The sequence below is a fragment of the Erythranthe guttata genome, chromosome 14, assembly GCF_056151865.1.
Source record: "Erythranthe guttata isolate IM_541 chromosome 14, IM_541, whole genome shotgun sequence".
In the NCBI taxonomy this organism is placed as follows: Eukaryota; Viridiplantae; Streptophyta; class Magnoliopsida; order Lamiales; family Phrymaceae; genus Erythranthe; species Erythranthe guttata.
The window spans coordinates 16,397,391-16,418,814 of NC_142546.1; the positions used below are offsets into that span (position 1 = coordinate 16,397,391).

The following is a 21,424-nucleotide window of genomic DNA, read 5'->3' on the forward strand; positions in this document are numbered from 1 at the left end:
GTTGAATAAAAGTAAAAAGGGAGAACTATGATGAAGATTCGTCAAGTCTTCGTCTTCGTTGCTCCGTTCTCTCGTTCCTAGATTGCGTGTGTTCAAAGATTCCTAATTGTGTGCTTTTTGGCCTTTAAATAGGGTGCAAAAATATAAGAGGGCGGTTTCCTTGTGTAATTAAACTTCCTTCACTGCGCCACTTCGTGAACCCGGACGCCCATGCGAGAAATAGCTCTGAAATCCGGACGGCCGTCCGGTCTTTAATTCTTCAGAGTTTTGATTTTTTTACTTTTGGCACACTTTTTCTCCTAATTTGCAGTTTTTACCCCATAAGTTGCCAATTCTTCGATTTGTACCTAAAATACAAATAATAACCATTTTAAGCACCAATTATTGTTAAAACACACCAAAAGCTCCAAATAAAAGGTGCAATTAAGTGTAAAAATATACACTTAACAGCCTAGAAGATTCCACTAAATTTGAAACCGCACAAGTGGACGTTTAAGGAGATTTACAGTTGTGGGTGGTTGTAATTACCCAAATAAGAGGGGGGTTTTCGTAATTTGACCATACATCAGGGTGGTTGCAATTTACCCAAATTTAAAAAAAATAATTAGTAATAATAATTCCTTAAACGGGTCAAATCCAACTCCTCGGACTGCATACGGATCCAAATACGGGTCGGTTCAAATCCGAGTCAAGCCACTAATATAATATAATTCCATTTCACTTCTCACTTCCACACAGTAGTCAAGTTTTTAGGGTTTCTTCTCACTCTCTCTACTGCACATACACACACTTTCTCTCTCTAACACACAGCCATGACTGCCCAAACCCAAGAAGAACTCCTCGCTTCCCTTCTCGAGCAGCAAAAAATCAATGTAATTTATCTTTCACTCTGTTACTTCGTTGAATTTGTTTTCGGATCTAGAGTATTTGCCTTTTATGCTTTTCGATTTCGTGTTTGTTACAGTTGAAAGTTTAATTTTTATTCATGAAATTCGTAATTTATACGCCTCGAAATGAAACTTTGTTTTGCACGAACAGTGCGCTTTGTTGTTGTTTTAGCAATTATTGTTGATTAAATTTGATAGGCTGACGAACCGCTTGTGGAAGATGAAGACGATGATGACGAGGACGATGACGAGGATGACGATGAAGGTTTGTTTTGGGTTTTAATGTTTCAACTTATTAATTGTGATGAAGAAATTTATTAATTACTGATTTGAATCTACTGTGTATATCTTGGTGCATTCTGTTGTGGATTTCGCGTTCGTGAATTTATATTTTGTGTGATGTTTTCGTTGTAGTTTCTTGTGCTCTTTAGGTCTAATTCGTTTTGATTCGTGCTGTTTATTTTTTTACTGCATATGACATGTTTGGTCACAACCGAGTAGGATTTGTAAGTGTCGGCTAATCAGACGAATGAATGGAATGCATTTTTGCTGTTTCTTACCAACTCGTCTTGCGTGCAGAATTTTGTTCTTTGATTTGCTGTATAGGATATCAATGTCGACTATTTGTTGTATGCAATGGGTATTCCGTCAATTTGTTAATATTGCTAGAGTCGGCTGGATTTATATGATATTAACTATGGTCACAGATGACAATCATGGTTATCGTATTACTTTCCTTTTACCGAATGTTGGATCATATACAGAAAATCATTACTATGTAAGAACTTGGTAACGTCCTGAGTTGTTCAATTAGGTATATACATACATACACCAAAACAAATGATTATATTTTTTTTTCATCATTATTTTTTTTTTGTCACAGGACTTCAAGACGGAGATGCAAGTGGTAGGTCAAAGCAGAGCAGAAGCGAAAAGAAGAGTCGCAAGGCAATGCTAAAGCTTGGAATGAAAGCCATTCTTGGAGTTAGCCGTGTCACTGTCAAGAAAAGCAAGAATGTCCGTTTCTTTTCCACGTTTGTTTTTTATTATTTCCCGTTTTGTTTACATTTATTTATTGCCTAATTATTCAAATTGATCTTTTTTTGTTTCTCTCAGATTTTGTTTGTGATCTCGAAACCCGATGTATTCAAGAGCCCAACATCAGATACCTACGTAATTTTCGGTGAGGCGAAAATCGAAGACTTGAGCTCACAGCTGCAAACACAGGCTGCAGAGCAATTTAAAGCGCCCGATTTGAGCGGCATGATTCAAAAACCCGAACCTTCGGTTATCACTCAAGAAGATGAAGATGATGATGACGTGGACGAGGCTGGTGTGGAGCCCAAGGATATCGAGTTGGTTATGACTCAGGCTGGGGTGACTAGATCAAAGGCGGTCAAGGCTCTCAAAGCTGCTGATGGAGATATTGTTTCTGCGATTATGGAGTTGACCAATTGATTTTATTCGGCTTTTTTCTTCTTTTTTATCCGATGTATTGCTTTTTTGAATTTTGCTACTCGTTTATTTTCTTGGCGTTTAGGGTTTATGTTTCATATACTGTAAGATGGTTAAAACGGTGGCGAAGATTGAGTATTTGTCGCGGTATGTGCAATTTTCGTATGAACCTTTAAATGAGCACAAGTTTTCTCTATTTGTTGCTGATTCTTGGAACTTTTAATCCTAAAATGTGTTATTAATCAAATTATCATATTATTTATATGGATAGTGACAAATGCAGGACGAATTTTACTAAATGTATGTATCTTTTTTGGAGGCAGATACAATTGAAGTGAGGTAAAAATTTAGTTATATCGAATATTAAAGACAAATAAATTTAGAGTTTTTCTTCAGATGTGTTTAGGGTAAATTACGGCCACCCCTATGCGGTTTGTATACAGTTAACGATAAGTGGACGACTAATTTTTTGGGGTAAATTACAACCATCACTCAACTATGAATCTAGTTACATGTCCATACTTGCGGTGTCAAATTTAGTGGAATCTTCTAGACCATGTGGAACAGATACCAGTTTGTACACATTTTACTCCATCCGAGCTTCACATTTTGAAACAAGATGTTCACATGACATGTTTTTTAGGCTTAGCTTATAAATATCTGATTGTGGTACATCAGAAACTGTCTTTTATCACAAAACAAGTACAAAGTAGAGAACATTCACGGAATCTAGAAGATTCTGTTGAATTTACCACAATAAAAATGATTATGTAAGAAAATTAATAGTTTAGGGATGGTTGTAATTACCCAATCATGCGAGATTTTTTTTTTTGACCTTATACACGGTATCGCTTATTATTATATGATTTTTATATCCAATGTTATTTATCACTTAATTAAATTAAATAAAAATGATTTTTATTAGAGAGTATTTTTTTTCTTTTTTACTTTTTATGGGAAGCACAGAACAAAGTCGGACTGTAAGCAAAAACTTGGATTTTCTCACTTAATCAAAGCTCAAGGTCTTCAACAATGGCGGACAGAAATCATCAGCCCCAAAAACCCATCACAAATCGAAGAGACAAATTCTCATCCGACTCCAATCAATCCAAATCCCACAACCCCAAACCTTCAAATCCAATCTCCAATTGCAGAAACGACACCGTCTCTGCCCATCAAGATTTTCCCGCCCTAATGGGTTCTTGCCCTTTCATGTGCCCAGGTAATTTAATTTTACTCAGTTTTCAGATCACTCTTCTTTTTTCCTTTTTTTCGCCATTATTGAATTATTATTTTTTTTATTATTTTTTTTTTCTCAGTGGAGGAGAGGATAAGGCGGGAGAGGCTGCGTGATTTGTCTGTGTTGGAGAGACTCCATGGAAATCCTGCTAAAACTTCACCCACTCTTGCTGTCAAAAAGGTACACTATATATACACATGTTTGATGTATGTATATATTTCTTTTCCCTTTTTGCCCTTCCCTAATTTGCTGCTCTGAATGAAATGATTGCATATGTTAACTGAGCCAATTGGGGTTTGTTTGTCTTGTGGAAAAAAGGATGGTTCGGTTTGTATCTTGAAATCTCGATTGTGGTGGCAATTATCTCGTTCGATCGACTTTAGGGGAACAGAGTAATAATGATGTTGGATGAAGGATATTGCCGTATATTTCGATTCTTTCATTCTTTAGGATCTTCTTCAATCTTGATGAAATTCTTTAGTAGTTACATTGCTCGTCGTGTACTAAATTCGTCGTAACATCGAAATGTGGGTATATATGCGTGATACCTCTTACGAAAAAAAATTAGGAAGGAAAATTGGAAAAGTGGGAAAAACGAGCCGTCTAGCATGGTTGTGGACACATTATAAAAAACGATGGTGTGTATACTATTTGTAGGTCTACTTGATCTAACCGATGAAACTTGCGATTTTTATCTCAACTGTTAAAAAAACAGCTACACTTATGTCAACTCTAGATCTACTAAATTATTATAAAAAAATCAATTGATGAAACTCGTTAAATATCGATTGTTTGATTTAATATCAAGAAAGTTTTGTTCGTCTTCTTTTTCATTTTTTATTTATTTTAGTTCTGCAGAACTATAAGCACAAGAGAAATGCAAGCTTCCGATTTACGGCCTATACCGGTTTTGGAAAGCACTCTGAATTATCTTCTCAACTTGATGCATTCCGAAGATCATCCTTTTGAGGTTGTTCATGATTTCATCTTCGATAGGACAAGGTCCATTCGGCAAGATCTTAGCATGCAGAATGCTGTGGGCGATCGGGTGATACATATGTACGAGAGAATGGTACGACAACTAATGAATTTATTTTTATTTGCTAATTGTTACTCATTATCTCTTAATCAACACTCTAATATTTCAATCATTTAATTTAATTTTTATTTTTCAAATTGTAGTAGCCGTTCACATCGTAATTCGTGTATCGTAAATATGTTTGTTATCAGTTCTTACTACGAGAAAACAAAACTATTTTATGGCCCTCGTTTGGTTGGTAAGAATATGACTAGACATGATTAATTAAATAATTCAATCTTATTGAATGTTTGGTTACTCCAATAACTTTTTCGGGCCCGGCCCGTGAAAAAATGGCTCCGATCTTGACTAGTTGGGATATTATTGATTATAATATAATCGAGATTTCATAAGGTTATTTAATCTTATCTTAGGAACCAAACGAGGCCTATGTTTATAGTCGTTACTCTTCGAATTTCAACATTTTTAGAAATAAGAATGCTTAATGTTTCTTATATATGCACAGGTGAAGTTCCACATCGTATCGCGTCACCATCTTCAAAGATCTTGTGGGACCCCAAATGCCGTGTCTTTATATCACCTCAATGCGGAGCAGCTTATGAAATCTCTGACAACTCTACTTAATTTGTACGAAGCAAATCGAGCGGATTCACATTCTACATTCCTCCAGAGTGAAGCTGAGTTCTATTCGCATTATCTTCTTCTCCATCTCGATTCCAAAAACCAAGTACTCCAATTAATCTCTTAGCCACAACTCATTTAATCTTCGTTCGATTTTTTTTTTTACATGCAGCCTTTTAATAAATCACCTATCTTTAAAAAATAAAAATCGTCTTTGCAATGTACAGGGTGAACCTTTATCTTTGTGGCTCCGCCGAATTCCTTCTCCCATCATGAAATCAAGAGAGATGCGTTTTGCCCGTCGAATATTAAGGTAAGTATAAGTCGATTCAATTTTTTCCCCCCTTTCTTTAGGGTATATTTCTTAATTTTTTTGAGGCTTTTTAGCAGATACTACCGCATGGGGAACTACAAACGTTTCATTCATACTACGGAAAACGAGGCGTCCTTTCTGCAGTATTGCATTATCGGACCTTACATCCTCGAGGTCTTTTGTTGTCTCGTGTTTGTACAGTTTTCTTGTGTTGTTTAGAGCTACTAAATTCACGTTTTATTTTTCTTGCTCCTAATTTGACTATTAAAAAAGGTGCGGATATTGGCATTGTCCTGCATCAGTTACGGAGGATACAAGATGCAAGCATATCCACTGGTGCAGTTATCGAAGATTCTGATGATGGAGGTAAATTTTGTGTCTTCGTTTTTTGCTGATATATATTTGTTTATTGAAGAAATTATAACATGTTTACTCTCTCTTTACTTTTATTTCAGGAATCGGAAGTTGAAAATTTTTGTACCGATTGTGCTCTTGAAACATCTAGTGATGGTGCAACTGGAAAGGGGCTCATGTCCACCAAGCAATTAGTCGTAAATAAATTCTCGAGTGGGCCCCACAAGTACTATCCAATGAATTCAGAACGGGTACATAGGTATCTCTCTCTCTCTCTCTCTCTCTCTCTCTCTCTCTCTCTATATATATATATATATATATATATATATATATATATATATATATATATATATATATATATCAAAGTTGTTGCAGTTAATTGAGTGCAGTTCTGCTGGTCAGGTTATATGCTGAGCTACCCGAGTTGTAATAATTGCAAATATGATTGTATTTACTTTTCATTGGGATACGTTAGACAAAACCGCTGATCCCTAACAGAAAATTATGAGTCACATACAAAGAAGTATGGTCTTGGCTTGGGGAAGATGACTAAAGCTCTTACGTAATTTTGTGAACGGCGGAACCTTGTTTGTTTTCGATTACAGGAAAGATAACTTATCCAACTTACTGCATCAACTTATCCCGTTGGTCGTAAAAATGGGTGAAGCCTTTGTCGTTGATTCATATCCAAGATCTCGGAGGTATGTCTGCTAGAGATGATACTCGAAAAGTTGGCTACGCTAGCTTCTTTTTTCTCGACTCGTAAGGAACTAGAATAATTGTGTCTCGAACTATTTTGTGGATTGAGTTTTGTATGTATATTTATTATATAGGGGCTTTGACATTATAATTTAGATACTGTTGATGTTGTGTTGATTGTAACTGGAAATCTTGTATCATTTTTCATCTTGGCAGCTTCGAAAATAATATATTTTTTTCTTTTTTTCTTTTTTGTAATTAAAAAATTAATTATCCACTATTAGGAAACTGACGTGCTAGATACCAAAATTTGAAACAGCTTTTTGTGGGCAATTGTGATATTGATATTTTGTCAACTGAAAATGCAATAATAATAGATCAATCTTCTTTGACCCATACTATTTTGTTTTTGAGCAATTAATAAAGCACCTTTACAACTAATTCTATTTTCATCTAGTGAGAAATTAACATTAGACAAAATCTAGTAGTAATAAGGGAAAAACTACGGAAAAAAAATCGAGTGCCGGATAATATAGAACAAAAGAAATCCTCATACGAAACGGAGAGAGTAAATGGTAATTGGTAACGATTACAGCGTCAAATCGTTGCCCAGAAAAACATACAAACCGTACAGAATTCACGAAAACTACAAACTTAGGAATACAATGGAGGTAACAAGTACATTCCTCAAAAATGACAAAAAACCGAAGAAAATCACAACACAAGAGAGGATTACATATATTCGAAGTCCGGGTGACTGACTGCATTAGCACCTCTGTGGAATTTCTATATTACAAAGACGATTTCTTTTTTCTTTTTCGATTTAACCAATTCAGCGAGAGAGAGCGAAAAAAAATGGCAACAAACAATGCAACAAGTCGAGAAAAACTAATAAGTAAAGCATTTTTCGACGATTTTTGATATTCAATGAATATCGGACATTTGGCAGACAGCTGGCATGTTATTCCAGCAGCAAGAACTAAGGCCCCAAATAGAAGCAGAAGTGTTCTTCGTATCTTCACCCATTAGAGCTCCGATAGCATCGGTCGGTGGGCAGCCTTGTTGCTTCCAATAGGAAGCATTTTGCTCGACCCAGTATGAACCCAGTGATGCTTCAGGGGTAGAATAGTCCAAGTAGTTATTCGGGTTTCTTTTGCTTTCGCTATCTATGATCCAACTCTGGTCGAACACCTCTGATTTCACACGGCGCACTGCAGAACACACATGATTAAACAAAATATTGTCATTCCTTTAATCAAAACAAGATGTTTGGTCATTACGTAATTACATAATGATAAAATCAAATTTCCAACAACTCGTTCGTTTCCTATAAGGCCTAGCTGATAAGAAAATCAAGAAAAAATCATTCAAGAATCAAAGATATCAATCTAAAGCACAAATCAAAAGGGTCATAACCAACATATTTCCAGTTTCAACATCTTTATTCATCAAGATCAAAGGGTCATAAGCCAACTTGAACTACAACTAACAGTTTCATGGCTAGCATTTGACAAGAGACGACTACTATTTTGAATTTTCGAGCTAAAAAGACACGAGAAGAAGTAAAATTACAAGAAAGTAAAAATGTTTATCCATCGAGATAGCTAATACTTCGGCTTTTAACCAATTCCCACTTGTAATAGATCCGAGTACTTTACTTCTAGGAAAAAAGGCACCACGATTTATTATTTGAGAGAGAATATGAACCCTTACCAGATTTGTTCTCTTCCAATGAACTTCTGAATGTACCAGCCGAAGAGTATCCGTTGAAAATCGATCCTATCGAGTTACCCGATGGAGAACTAGGGTGGTCAAGATAATCTTTATACCCAGCGGAACCCTTTTCCAAGGCGTGGCTATCTTTTACATCTCCATGACTGATGTTGCATGAAGTGGCCCAATCAGAAGATTGATTATCTGACTTGCTCAGTGCCTTAGCCTCGTAAAGTAGATCTTCTAAGAGACCACTGCTACCTGGAGAAGGCCAATGTGAAGATGGTGGCCCTAACATCGGAGACTGGACTAAAGAATCAAATGATTCGGGTGTGGAATCCCAAGCACCGAATCCGGATTCTTGATATTGGAGTGAAGGGAGCTCCGACTTCTGATTACATGTGAAGTGCTCAGAAGCAGAGGAAATGCCATTTGACATAAAATGACTGTCTTTATCAACACCAAAAGGAAACATTTTCTTGGTGGGGTCGGGTTCGTATGGGAAATACAGACCAAAGGATTGAGACATTTTGCTCGCGTAACTTTCGATATGGTTCTTGTGAAATGGAGGTGCCTCAATTGGAGCACCTCCTTCATAGTCTGGCATAGGTGCATCAGTTTCTTGGGCACATTTCGGAATTTGGGGACCAAAAGTGCAGAACTGAGGAGCGAATCCGTTACTCGTCGAAACGGTGGCAGAAATACCTGGAAATTCGGATGTGTATGGTGAGATGTTGAAATTATCAAACATGAAATCAGGTGTCTCGTAGCCATTGATTTGCATGATATCGTGGCATCCTTCATATATTCCAGGTGAACCGTGGTGTTGATTCTCTGGCAGTGCATGTAGGCATAAATCAGGAGGGTAAAGTGGTAAACCAGCACGTTGACGCCTTTTTATTCGGGTGTTCCAGTAGTTCTTTATCTCATTGTCCGTCCTTCCAGGCAACTGAAATGAAATTACAAACATTTTTGGTATAAATGACTGAGCAGGAGAAAAATCCAAACAATCTCTAACAATATGTCTTAACATCCAATACCGGAAGGAAAAGGTCAAAAGAAAGAAAGAGCATTTGACAATTCATAAGAACATTTTTGAGCTCGTAACTATGAGTTTCTTTTCCTGTTCCTTTTCAAGACAATCTGAACTATCTATGTCCAGGACTTCTATGGCTTCATGAAATTGTTATTTCCATCATATAAAACAACCAAATGTCATTATGTTCTTATATGAGTCGGTTGTGGAAATTTATTCGGAGATACTTGAAGAAAATCATCAATAATTTACATAACATATTCATTTAGCATTGGTGACAAGTGTTGAATCTGTAATCATACTCAAAGGTGTCTAAGTAGATATGGATATGAAAACCAAACAAAGAAGAGAAGCACTGCCATTTTTTATTTTTCATTTTTCCTTCTGTACACTGTTGATATATATAGAGATAAATGGATAAAATTTGTTATGCTAAAAAACAAGAAGTGAGGACACATGTCTGCCTATATATTCCCTTGCATATTTGTCGTGATCTCTTGTGGTGAGCTGGCAATATTAGTTTCTTGGGGATAAAGACTATTGCTAATAACAAGGATTATCAATAACACAAGTATGCAAACGAACAATATGATCTTCACCGCATTTGCTTTTAGATCTTTTCTTATTTTCCCCAAAAAAGAAAGTAGAGAAGAAAAAAAAGAAAAAGCATTCTCTAATTTTACTTTAGGTGAGCAGCACGTAAAAGATGATGCTAAGAGTTCTTGGAAAAACATAGTAACGTTAACGCATGCACCAATTGCAAGCTCAAAAGTGTATGCTAATGAAAGCTTATATCTGTTACTTTACTTCGTTCCAACCTAAAAGGACCATATAGCATTACATGTATATCTCGACTCTTCAAAAGGATTGAGTGGAATTACAGAAGAAACATCTTTGCATATTAAATTTGTTCCTTAGACATCAAATTCTGCAGAACATAATCATAGATATCATCTATTTGAGGCAACCTCCATACCAAACCCCCCATACAGTAACCGTAAGATCTTCACATAAATACCAATAAAACCATTCTTGGTAATACTTCAGAGATCTACAAATAAACACATTGAATTCACAGATAGAAACACAAACTGGTAAAGAAAAGTGACTGTCGAAACTTACATGTGCAGCCATTCGAGCCCATTTGTTTCCCATCTTGGCATGAAGTTCGATTATTAATCGCTCTTCTTCTGACGTAAACGCGCCTTTCTTAAGATTTGGCCGTAAATGGTTGGCCCACCTTAACCTGCAGCTTTTTCCACACCGTGAAAGCCCCGAGTGTTTCTGAACTGCATTCCAGTTGCCTTCTCCGTGCCTCTTCACATAGTCAACTAAAATTGAATCCTCAGCAGTTGTCCACGGGCCTTTCTTCAGAAGAGCGTTGCCATTTGAACTTCCGCCGGAATTCTCCCCATCGTTGCTCAGAGGAGAATCGGCAGATAGCACACCGTCATCACTCTCAGTAGTAGTGCTGTGCCCCATTTTTATTACTCTCTGCGTGTTTGTCTGTCTGTCAGAGAGAGAAAGAACTTCTTAAACTCCACAAATCTAGCAACTTAATTCGCATCGAATAAGCCTTTGTAAGGCTGAAAAATCAAGGGAAGAAAAAAACCCCAATCAAATTCTTGATACCCCATGCAGAAGTGGCTTCATTAATGGCATTAAAACCTACTGAATTTAAGCATGGGAAGCTAAAATCAATCAAAATCAGCATCCATGAAAACGAAGTAAATCGAAAAACGACGCAGATTAGAAAAATAAATAAAAATCAAAGCAAGTCAAAATATCTAGAAATTGAACTCCACAACCAATTATGAATCGGAGCTTAAAACATTTTTTTTCTGCAGATTATTGCCATAAGTATACATCGAGAACTTATTAATTAAACGAAAGATTAAAACTGCAAATACGAACACGAAAAAATTGCTAATCGCGATTAATTCAAATTCCCCATAATTAACCTTCCAGCTCAAACTGAATTCCATCGCGAATTTCGCCCCAAAAAAAAAAAAACAACACAATTTACCAAATATAGAATCAACACAGAAACAATTCCTACTTCATTTATTGACGCTAATAAATGCACCCTAATTTAAAAAAAAAACACTCAACACACGGCAATAAATGTAGCTGGGTTGACCTAATTATTGCAACTTCCAGCTTCGTAATTTCTACTCATTCAATTCAGCTTCCATTTCTTCCACTGTAAAAAAATCACGAAAAGTCTTCGATCAAACACAAAATTAAACAATTACCTGATTCAGGAATTTTTTTTTTTTTTTTTTGGGAATGGATTGAAGAAGACGGAGCTCAGAGAGAAAAAGGAAACGGAAAAAAAGGGAGGAAATGATTTCTGAGAAAGCGTGAAAGGGAAATCGGAATCGACGAAGGGGAGGCTCCAGCTATATATAGATGTGTATGTATATATATGCGTACACAGAGTATGCGTGTAAGTGTGTGTGTGTATAATATTATATAATAATAAAATAATAAAATAATAATAAAGTAATAATAAAATGCTTTTACCAAAATATCCCAAAGTGGCAACAGAGTACAGCTCGCAATCTTTTTTGGGACTCTCAATTTACCCAAATTAGGAAACTCGTGTTTTATTATTATTTTGATCTTTGAGAAAATTGCACTTTACCGCTATTTTTTGGTTTCATTTTCAAACCATATTATATATATTATTATCTTATATATATAATATTGATATAAAAAAACAGTGAAGTTAAAATAACAATGCTATTATATATATATATATATATATATATATATATATATATATATATATATATATATATATATATATATATATATATATATATATGGCAAAATTACGACCACCTCAGAGTTATGGTCAAATATGGAACCCCCCTTCTGTTTGGGTAATTAAGCCACTCCTTCGACTTATTTTATGAAAAAACCACTGCAGGGGTATAGGGATGTTAAATCGGTAAAATTGAACCGAAAATTTTCGTACGCCAACATTTCATACTGTTTACCGAAGTGAATATACGATTTGGTTCGGTAAATAACCGAATTACATAAATTTAATGTAAAAGTATTTAAAAGGATGGGTGATTGTAATTACCCAAACAAGAGGGGGTTTTTCGTAATTTGGTCATACCTTAGGGAGAGACCGTAATTTGTCCATATTATATATATATAACGAAAATTGTATTCATTTATTTGCTATAACATCTTATGATGTGTGTAAGTCAACATATTGTGACTAAGACTTTCTTTTTTTAATGAAGAAAACACTAAATATAAGTCATTTATAATAAATTCGACCGAGAAATTGTTAGTTGAGAATTTGAATTATTTGATTTAATGTTCTTTTTACTTTACTAAATAGGTCACCTTCTAACGAGTTTATTTTAACTAAGACTTGTTTCAATGAAGTATGAATCAAATTAAATTAAGGTACCTCGTGACTTGTATGGCCAAATTGAACAATTTGTAAGAGTTTTGGTCAAATTGAACAATTTGTACCCCATGTTTTATAGCCGTGACCACTTTTATACCTAATTTTATTTTCTTAAAATATAGGCATTATTAATAGGGGTATAAATGAGATGAGCCGGCTTGTGAGATCGGTTAGCTGACTTGATTAAAGCTCAAATTGGAATTGGAATTTTTGGAGCTTGAGTTTTTTGACGAGTCGAGACGGGCTCATTTTGAGTTGTTCGTGAGCTCGCGAGCTCGAGCTTTCTGAGAAGTCGAACCCGAGTTCATTCTTAGTTATTCGTGAGCTCGCGAGCCTTTTTTTAAAATATAATTAATATAAAATAAATAATAAATTCATAAAAGTAATTAAAAAATAAATTACATGACATTTTTTTTAGTTCGATTTTTTTTTATTATAATTTATAATAATAAAATTCTAATAATATTAATAAAACAAAAAACACAAAATGGCTCAAGCATGAGGTCGTGCTCGAACCCAAAAATAAATACTCGAAGAGCTCGAGCTCGCCAAAACAACCAAGTTTGGCTCGTATACACGCCTAACTATTAAGGCCTCGTTTGGTTGCCACGATAAGCCAAAATTAACTAAATCGTTGGACTTAATTTGATGTTGGGTATCCCCAATAAATTGCCGGGTCGACCCGTCAAAATTATATAATCATGGCTTCTAGTGTGTTTTTTTTTGTTGAACGTCCCAAGTTCCAATAAAATAATTAAGTTCCATTAGACTATTTAATCTTATCTTAGCTAATCTTATCTCGTCAACCAAACGAGACCAGTTTAATATAATCTTGACTTAATATTAAGAGTGGACAATATTTTATTTAGGGGCCGGCAATATTTTTTTCCCCTATAAATCTATAATTATATAAAGGGACCTTTTAATGATATCTTCAAAACCGTAGGGAGTAGATTGAAATTTTATTTAAAAAATATAATTATGATTCTCTTTATATTGTGATCAAATAAGCCATTTTATGATTTTCTACATAAAGGCCTTGCTGAAATTAGTCAAGAGTTTTTACCCAAATTGTTTTTATGGTAATTGTATTATATATATATCATGTGAAAATCAATTTGATAAATGCATAAATATTTTTCAAATATGATTAAGCTTGTTAAGTCGGAACTACGTAAATTATCAGGGAAATATTTTGTTAAATCGGAACTACGTAGTCATATGGGGGTCAAAATATTAAATGAATTTTCTCTAGTGTCAAAAAAAATATTCCAAAATTATAATTTTTATTTTATTTTTTTTTAATATAAATTTGTTTTGATTTATTTATTATATATATCCAAAAACATTTATTTTGGCCCATATATAGAAAACAACTTTAAAAAGAGATAAAAAAGAAAAAGGGTTGGGAGTCCCATTTCAGCATGTTCGTAGAGACGTGAAAGGATGATGGAAATCGATTTATAACATGTGACAAAATTAATTAATATATATATAAATATTTAGGGTATGTTATATTTGCTTATTTACATAACTTTTGAAATTTTATATTTGATATGCCTAATTGGGCCGATCCAACGGGCCTAGGATTTATTTATTTATAGGGTCACGAGCCTAATTTCAAAGACCACTACAACGAAAATCAAAACATCTTCAAATAAGGTTTCGGTCCAACAAAATAACTCCAACCCGATCAACGAGGTACAAATTAAGATTTTAATTCATTTGTTAAGGTACGTCCTATTATTCGAGCAATATAACTGTTTATATTCTCTCTACTATCTCCATTATCTTCACACCTGACTTGAGCGTCAGAGGGGTTTCCGCCGAATCAATCCCGACTTAGTTTACGTTTATTTTATTCGCATGAATCTCAAGATCATCAAAATATCTCATGACCATCTAGCTCATTCTACCTCAATATTTAAGGTGATCTAATTCTAGCATAATCAATATCATATTATCAAAATCAAGGAATTATATTTCCATGCCTAATAAGTATTAAGTTAAGAAGTTTCATAAAATTGTGACATAATAATTCCACATATTGATACTCTACATGATATTGTTATCTTATTTCTTCGATGAGATTTTTGAAAATGAGCAGAGTCGACTCCTGAGCTCGACAAGCCGACTTGAAATAAACACAAACTCGAACTTGGGTTTTTCGAGCTCGATCGTTTTTTTAGATGTTCGTGAACTCACAAGCTGGCTCGCGAACCTTCTTTTTATTTATTTTGCATTTTTTATATATTATTTTTTATTTCAATAATATAAAATATTATAATAATAATATAAAAATAAAATAATAATTACAGTCCATTATTTATATTTTAATTTTTATTATAATATAAATAATTTTAATAGTAATAAATAAATAAATATTTTTTTATAAAAGAATGAGCTTAGGCTGGAGCTCGTCAAAATTCGGCTCGCCCTTGAGCTCGAGCCAAAAAAGAAAGTATTCGATGAGCTCGAGCTCGAGCCAAAATGAGTTTGGTGATGATTAATCATTGGTGTGCACATAATTATACACACATATGTATGAAGCCCAACTAAACATCAATTCTTTTTGCACAAAATAGTACCCAAAATCGGAGTTTTTTGCCAAACAAATTCAAAATAATAAGATGGCAAAAACGATTTCTTTTAACTGTCCAATTGACAAAAATAAATCAAAATACAAAACTTTGAAATCGGAATTTGGAACGTGTTTTCACATACTTCGACTTCAGCCATAACACAAGAGTCACGAAGAGCTTGATTTACGTTTCAATTGGATATGAATAACGAATTAATGTGTATAAAACAAAGTAGATTTTATTTATTATAAAAAATAAATATAAATAATTATAAAAATCAAATATAATTGATTATAAATATAAAAAATAAAAACCCAGTTACACCAGTTCAGCCGTGACCCCGTAGCTTGTCCAGGTCGATGTATGTTCAATTTGCAAAACAATAATATTTCGAGAGACTAGTTTCAAAAAAATTAACCAAAAAAAAAAAATTGAACCAATGAAAAAATGTTTTGATTATTGGGTCAATCAGTTCAAATATAATCAAGGTAGACCAAGTGAATTTAAAAATTATTTTATTAATACGTTTTTTATTTTATTTTTTTGATAAATTTATTAATACGTATCTTAGTTCTTAAGAGATAGAGCAATTGGAGTTGACTTGTTCTACCTTGACGTAAGCTTTGATAAATAATTAAGCACTTTATTGACCATTATAGGGTTGGTGTATGTGAAAGAATTTCGAAAATATATATTGGATGAATAATTTTAGTTTGATTGGTAAGTTAAATTATAATTAATTAAACGTTTAAATTTTATTTCAAACATGTTTTTTCGGAGAATTCCATTAATCATGAAAAAGAAAAGAATTGGGTTCATATATTAATTTTATTACATCCAACTCCTTGTAATTTATAAATTTCTTATATTCACTCCTCTACAAAATGATGTTAATGTAAGAAATCTACACTTTAGAGATGATGAATGTAATAATGAAAAAAACAGAGGTTTATCTTGTAAATAGGCCTTAGTTTAAGGGGGAAAGTGGTAATTTATCATAATTATTTTTTTCAACCCATAAATCCTCAATATTAGCTCGTATGTGGTTAATTATTCTATTCAATTTTTACTTTTTATTAAGTTATTATTAATTAATTCTCTTATTTATCCTAGTTGACTTGATAGCTCGTCTGTGGTTAATTATTTCTCTTACTTTTTACTTAGTTGTTATTAATTAATTCTCTTATTTTGTCCCATTAATCCTTTCATTTGTCAGTAAAATATATCTGACAATTCTCAAAAAGTAATTAAAGTTAAATCAAAGAAGTGTGACATCTACTTGGTCCAATTAATTAACCTAGACCACATCACCTAATTAATATTGTAATATTTCTTATAGTAGTAATTTTATGTTACAGCAAAATCTAAAAAGTTTCATTTGGTTGTGGAGGGTTTAAATTTCATATGTAAGAAATTCGTTTGGATAAATGAAATGAATTTAACTTTTTTCGTTTTAATTATTGTTTAAGTCGTTGTAGCACCAGCGTCTAAGATGATCTTCTCAATTTAGATGCTTTTGTTCATTAACGGAGCCAATATTTTAAGTATAAGGGGGCCGATTATGCTCTTGGACACAACTTTTTTGACATATTTATATAAAATAATAGATATTAGAGAAATATTCGGGGCCATGCCCCCCGGCCGTATTGAGAGAGTAATTGTCTCTTAAACGTTTCTACCCAAGAACTTTTCATAAGAAATATTTACTAATCACCTCGTCTAGTAAATAACTCGATTTTTTCGAAAATTATTTTAATTTTTTGATTCCGATTCATATCGAGAAAATCATCCAATTTTCTTTTATCGTAATTTCTTTTAATTGCATCATGTTTCACATCGCATTTATGTGCAAAAGAACACGATGTTGATAGAAATTGAATGAAAAAGTGAACGATTTATTTATTTATTTAATATTATTTAATTTAATTTATGAAAGATTTTGGATTTTACTAAAAGTTAGTTGATAACTTGCAGCAACGATGACTGCAAATGTGCAAGGTATGGCCTAATACATCACAACCATGTTATCATGTCATCCACATAATTAGAAATAAACAAAAATTAAATTAAATAAATAGATAATATCAACTTTATTTTATTTAATTATTTTATAAGTAAATTACAAAAAATAAATATTTAATTAAGCAAAACATAAGATACCACAAATATAATTATAGTAAAAAAAAACTGTAAGAATCTCTGAAAATTTAGAATAATTAATCATGGAATTGGAAGAACTAAGATTTGTTTTTTCACATAAAATAATAAATATTAAATAAAATTTGAATTATATATTCTTGAATAAAATTATTGAATTTAGTCATAAATTAAATAATGACCATACTCCAAGTTGTGAAAAGAGTGATGCAATAAAAGTCAGAAATGCTGTTCTTAGCATATAACTTACGTATGCATGGAAACTTTTCCATTATGGCAAAAATGAATTCACATATATGATGGAGTATTGTGTTTGACAAATTTGTGACGTAATAAATGATTTTTTTTGTTCTCCCAAAAGAATTCATGGAACTAGTTTCATTAAAGTATATAGTATTATTGAATTAGTAATTAATGGAAAAAAGAAAAGTAAAAGAAAAAGAAAAAGTCCTAAGTCGGTCTACTGAAACACTTAGAGCAAACAACTGATAAGTTTTTACGTATGAGTGGTTGTTTTAAGAGCTAATAATTAGTTGTTACGCCTTATTTTTAAAATTATTGCTTAAAGTGCTTGGATAATGAGCTTATAAACTACTTTTACTCACTATAAGATCTTAAATAAAAATGTGGGATAAATGTACATTTTAAAAATAGGGAGTTTCAACTTCTTAATGTTTCCACGTTGGACATGTTTCGCATCGGAATCTCGAAGACACCTGCCGAACATATTATGGACCATTTTATAATTTTTTTTAAAGTTGGAAATATGTTTGAATAGCAAATTTTCAAATATTTTTGTTACTTTTCAAAAATAGTGAGTTAATGGTCAATTGAAAATTGATCGTTGATAGTAAATTTATTTTGAATTATGTATGTATGAAAACATAGAGAAAAAATTATATATAAATAAAAATTTATATATTTATATAGAATTTTATAAATATATATACCCTACACTTTTTAATAGTTATATGATTCTCCCAAGTTCCCATATTCACATTTTTGGGACATGCCGTTTTTCCGTGTCCGTTTTCTCATTTTCTCGTATCGTCGTTTCCGTGTCAGTGCTACATAGGTATCAAATTATGTGAATTGGAAAATCATTAAGAAAAAAAAAGGTGAGGAGTTCACAAAAGATAAAGAAAAAGGACGTTAACAAAATTTTACACTTAAAAAGGGTTGTATTATATCTTTAAATTAAATAATAAGAGATATATATAATATATACATATTAAATTTAGAAATTTCCAAAGATATTTAAATTTATTTAGAATCTAAGAGGCCGTACATTTGAGGCCCATTATTGAACAATACTAATCACCCTAATTTGAATTAGGCCCAATTTCAATTTGGCCCAAACAATTAAATTTAACCTATGTAGCACGGAAACTTTAACTTAACGTTTCCGCGTTTCGGACATGTTCGTGTCGGACGTTCGAGGACAACTTTCAGATACCTTATGGGCTATTTTTTTGCAATTTCTAAAAAGTTAGAAACATGTCTGAATAACAAATTTTCAAATATTTTTGTTGATTCCCTAATTATTCACCCGATTTAATGATAAATTGCAAATTGATATGAGAGTAATATTTATTTTGAAATATTTTGATGAAAATATATGAAAATTTATATATAATAAAAATTTATAAATGTTTATATAACATATTTATAAATATTACTCTATAATTTTAATATTTACACGTTTCGTCCAAGCTTCCGTATCCTATTTTCTGGACCTTTTTCGTGTCCATGCTACTTAGAATTTAAGCTATTGTTTTTTTGGATTTGTGGTAGAATATTTTATATTGTCTTCACTCCACTTTGCACCCTTGAAATATAGTGTTTTGGCTAATTCCACCATTAGAAAAAAATTAATATCACTTTGTACCCCCTAAATGCAATACATCACTCACAGTCTACCATGAATTGAATTTTAAAATTTAATGAGAGTAATTTTAATTTTTATTGTTTTCTTTATTTCCTAGGTGCAAAATAACAACTTAAAAATTTATTTTCTTCTAATTCCAACATAATTTCGAGCATACAGAATACGAAAAAACAAAAAAATCACAATAAATTACCAAAAAAAACATTATATTTTATTACTAAAAAAATATTTTTTTCTCACTAAATTATTTGATTAATGGATCTTTTATTATAATCAGTAAAAATATTTTGTAGAAATCTTTGGGAGAAAATATAATTTTTAAATTACTTGATAACAAAATAGCTAAAATTAACTTTTTTATTTTCTTTTTAAATATATATATATATTTTTTTTCAATATGTTAACAAGATGTATTTTTATTTTTGTAGTTTGTAGTTTCGAAATGATTGATATACATTAAAAAAATTAAATTATCATTTGGCATTCTAAAATATACCACCAAAAAATATTAAATTACATTAATTAGCTTTTAAAATTCATTCGGTGTGCATTAATCACGATTTACTGCCAAAATACTATTAATTTTTTCCGAGGGTGTTGAGTGGCAAAATGTTATATTTCAAGTGTCCAAAGTGGGATTAAGCCATTTTATATTTAAAAATTCAATATGTTTTATGAGCCAAATTTGCTAAATTTATTTTAAAAATCTTACAAAGTTGTGATTAACATATTTTTTGAGTTGCTAAAATATTTACTAACTTACAATTTGAGTTGGAATACAGCCACATCTGAACTGTCACTTACATCATTCTACTCTAAGTAACAAAAATAAAATAATATTAAACAGAAACAAATCTAAAAAAATAATAAAGACTAAAATAAAATATTTAAATAAATAAAAATTATTTAAAAATAACCCTACTATGCAACATCGAGTTTCTCTTGTAGAGCAAGCAACAAATATACAAGAGCAAGGCAAAAACAGTAAATTCAACGGCAAATATGGCAAACGGACAGTCGTCCAATAAAACGCCAACACGTGTCACAACGGATCCTGCCAATTTATTGGTTTTATAACGCAGGTGATTGCAACGTTTGCCGCATGCATTGTGGGATCCAATCTGCTGCGGCGTAGGTACAGACAATTCCATACGCCCGCCACACAGTACGCTGTCCTGGTGTTGTACCTTGCTTAATTCATTTAATGTGCTTTTAACTACATAAAGTACTAGTTAATTAATTAATTAATTAACCTTTTGGTATTATAAGTTTAAACTTCATTTAATGTTTTTAATGATTGAAATTCAATTATCATGTAATTAAATTTGCACAATCTAACAACTTACATACTCCTTTTTTTTTTATAAATAAATTTGCAAAATCTAAAAGCTTACATAATTTGAACCTCGAATTTATTTTAATATAATAGATTTTACGTCCCAAATAATTAAATTTAAATCGTAAAATGCATATTTAGTTATAAATATTGGTCTCATCGTATTAGATTTGGTTATCTATATATTTGACTCGTTAATTTATCATATTTCACTATTTGCCGTATCGCGAAACCGTGTTGCCATTATTGCTGATTCCGTACTCGAAATAATTTCGTATCCGATTATTACTTTTCGCAATAAGATCATTCCTTGTTGGCATATTTTTTTAAAAGTCTCTCATAATTAAATTTAAATCGTAAAATGCATTTATAATCATAAATTTGGGCCGGATCGTATTATTATATTTGGTTATCAATATATTGGATTCGTTAATTTATCATATTTAACCATTTGTAGTATCGTGACCGTTGCCATTATTTACACTCGAAATAATTTCGTATCCGCTATTACTTTTCGCAATAACATCATTCCTTGCTGGCATATTTTTATTAATTGAATTTAAATCGGAAAATGCAAAATGCATTTATAATCATAAATATGGGTCGTATCGTATTAGATTTGGTTATCAATATACTGAACTCGTTAATATATCATATTCGACTATTTTCCG

At 32.1% G+C, this 21,424-nt stretch overlaps 3 protein-coding genes across 7 annotated transcripts; 2 read left to right on the forward strand and 1 right to left on the reverse strand.

Moving 5' to 3' along the window:
• The first annotated feature begins 711 nt into the window (after window positions 1–711).
• Window positions 712–2,538, forward strand: LOC105951763 (nascent polypeptide-associated complex subunit alpha-like protein 3). The gene is made up of 4 exons (XM_012975215.2): window positions 712–872; window positions 1,086–1,152; window positions 1,771–1,904; window positions 2,004–2,538. The coding sequence occupies exons 1-4, from the start codon at window positions 813–815 to the stop codon at window positions 2,343–2,345; spliced, it is 603 nt and encodes a 200-aa protein (XP_012830669.1). The 5' UTR covers window positions 712–812; the 3' UTR covers window positions 2,346–2,538.
• A 691-nt stretch (window positions 2,539–3,229) lies between these two features.
• On the forward strand, window positions 3,230–6,847 carry SAC3C (SAC3/GANP/Nin1/mts3/eIF-3 p25 family). Of its 3 annotated transcripts, none has more exons than XM_012975160.2 (9): window positions 3,230–3,564; window positions 3,662–3,762; window positions 4,433–4,654; window positions 5,127–5,348; window positions 5,470–5,555; window positions 5,633–5,729; window positions 5,829–5,921; window positions 6,011–6,168; window positions 6,312–6,847. In XM_012975160.2, exons 1-9 carry the CDS (start codon window positions 3,375–3,377, stop codon window positions 6,337–6,339), a joined length of 1,197 nt encoding a protein of 398 aa, XP_012830614.2. In that variant the 5' UTR covers window positions 3,230–3,374; the 3' UTR covers window positions 6,340–6,847. The 3 variants fall into 3 exon arrangements, with proteins under 3 accessions (XP_012830614.2, XP_088668739.1, XP_088668740.1); XM_088812613.1 differs by having other exon boundaries at window positions 3,277–3,564; window positions 6,515–6,847; XM_088812614.1 differs by having other exon boundaries at window positions 3,346–3,564; window positions 4,441–4,654; window positions 6,515–6,847.
• A 289-nt stretch (window positions 6,848–7,136) lies between these two features.
• LOC105952682 (transcription factor GAMYB) lies at window positions 7,137–11,812 on the reverse strand. Of its 3 annotated transcripts, none has more exons than XM_012976266.2 (4): window positions 11,613–11,812; window positions 10,480–10,867; window positions 8,322–9,270; window positions 7,137–7,819 (listed from the first exon to the last, which is right to left on the reverse strand). In XM_012976266.2, exons 2-4 carry the CDS (start codon window positions 10,837–10,839, stop codon window positions 7,533–7,535), a joined length of 1,596 nt encoding a protein of 531 aa, XP_012831720.2. In that variant the 5' UTR covers window positions 10,840–10,867; window positions 11,613–11,812; the 3' UTR covers window positions 7,137–7,532. The 3 variants fall into 3 exon arrangements, with proteins under 3 accessions (XP_012831720.2, XP_088668738.1, XP_012831719.2); XM_088812612.1 differs by having other exon boundaries at window positions 10,480–10,943; window positions 11,613–11,802; XM_012976265.2 differs by having other exon boundaries at window positions 11,498–11,629.
• Window positions 11,813–21,424: the final 9,612 nt, after the last annotated feature.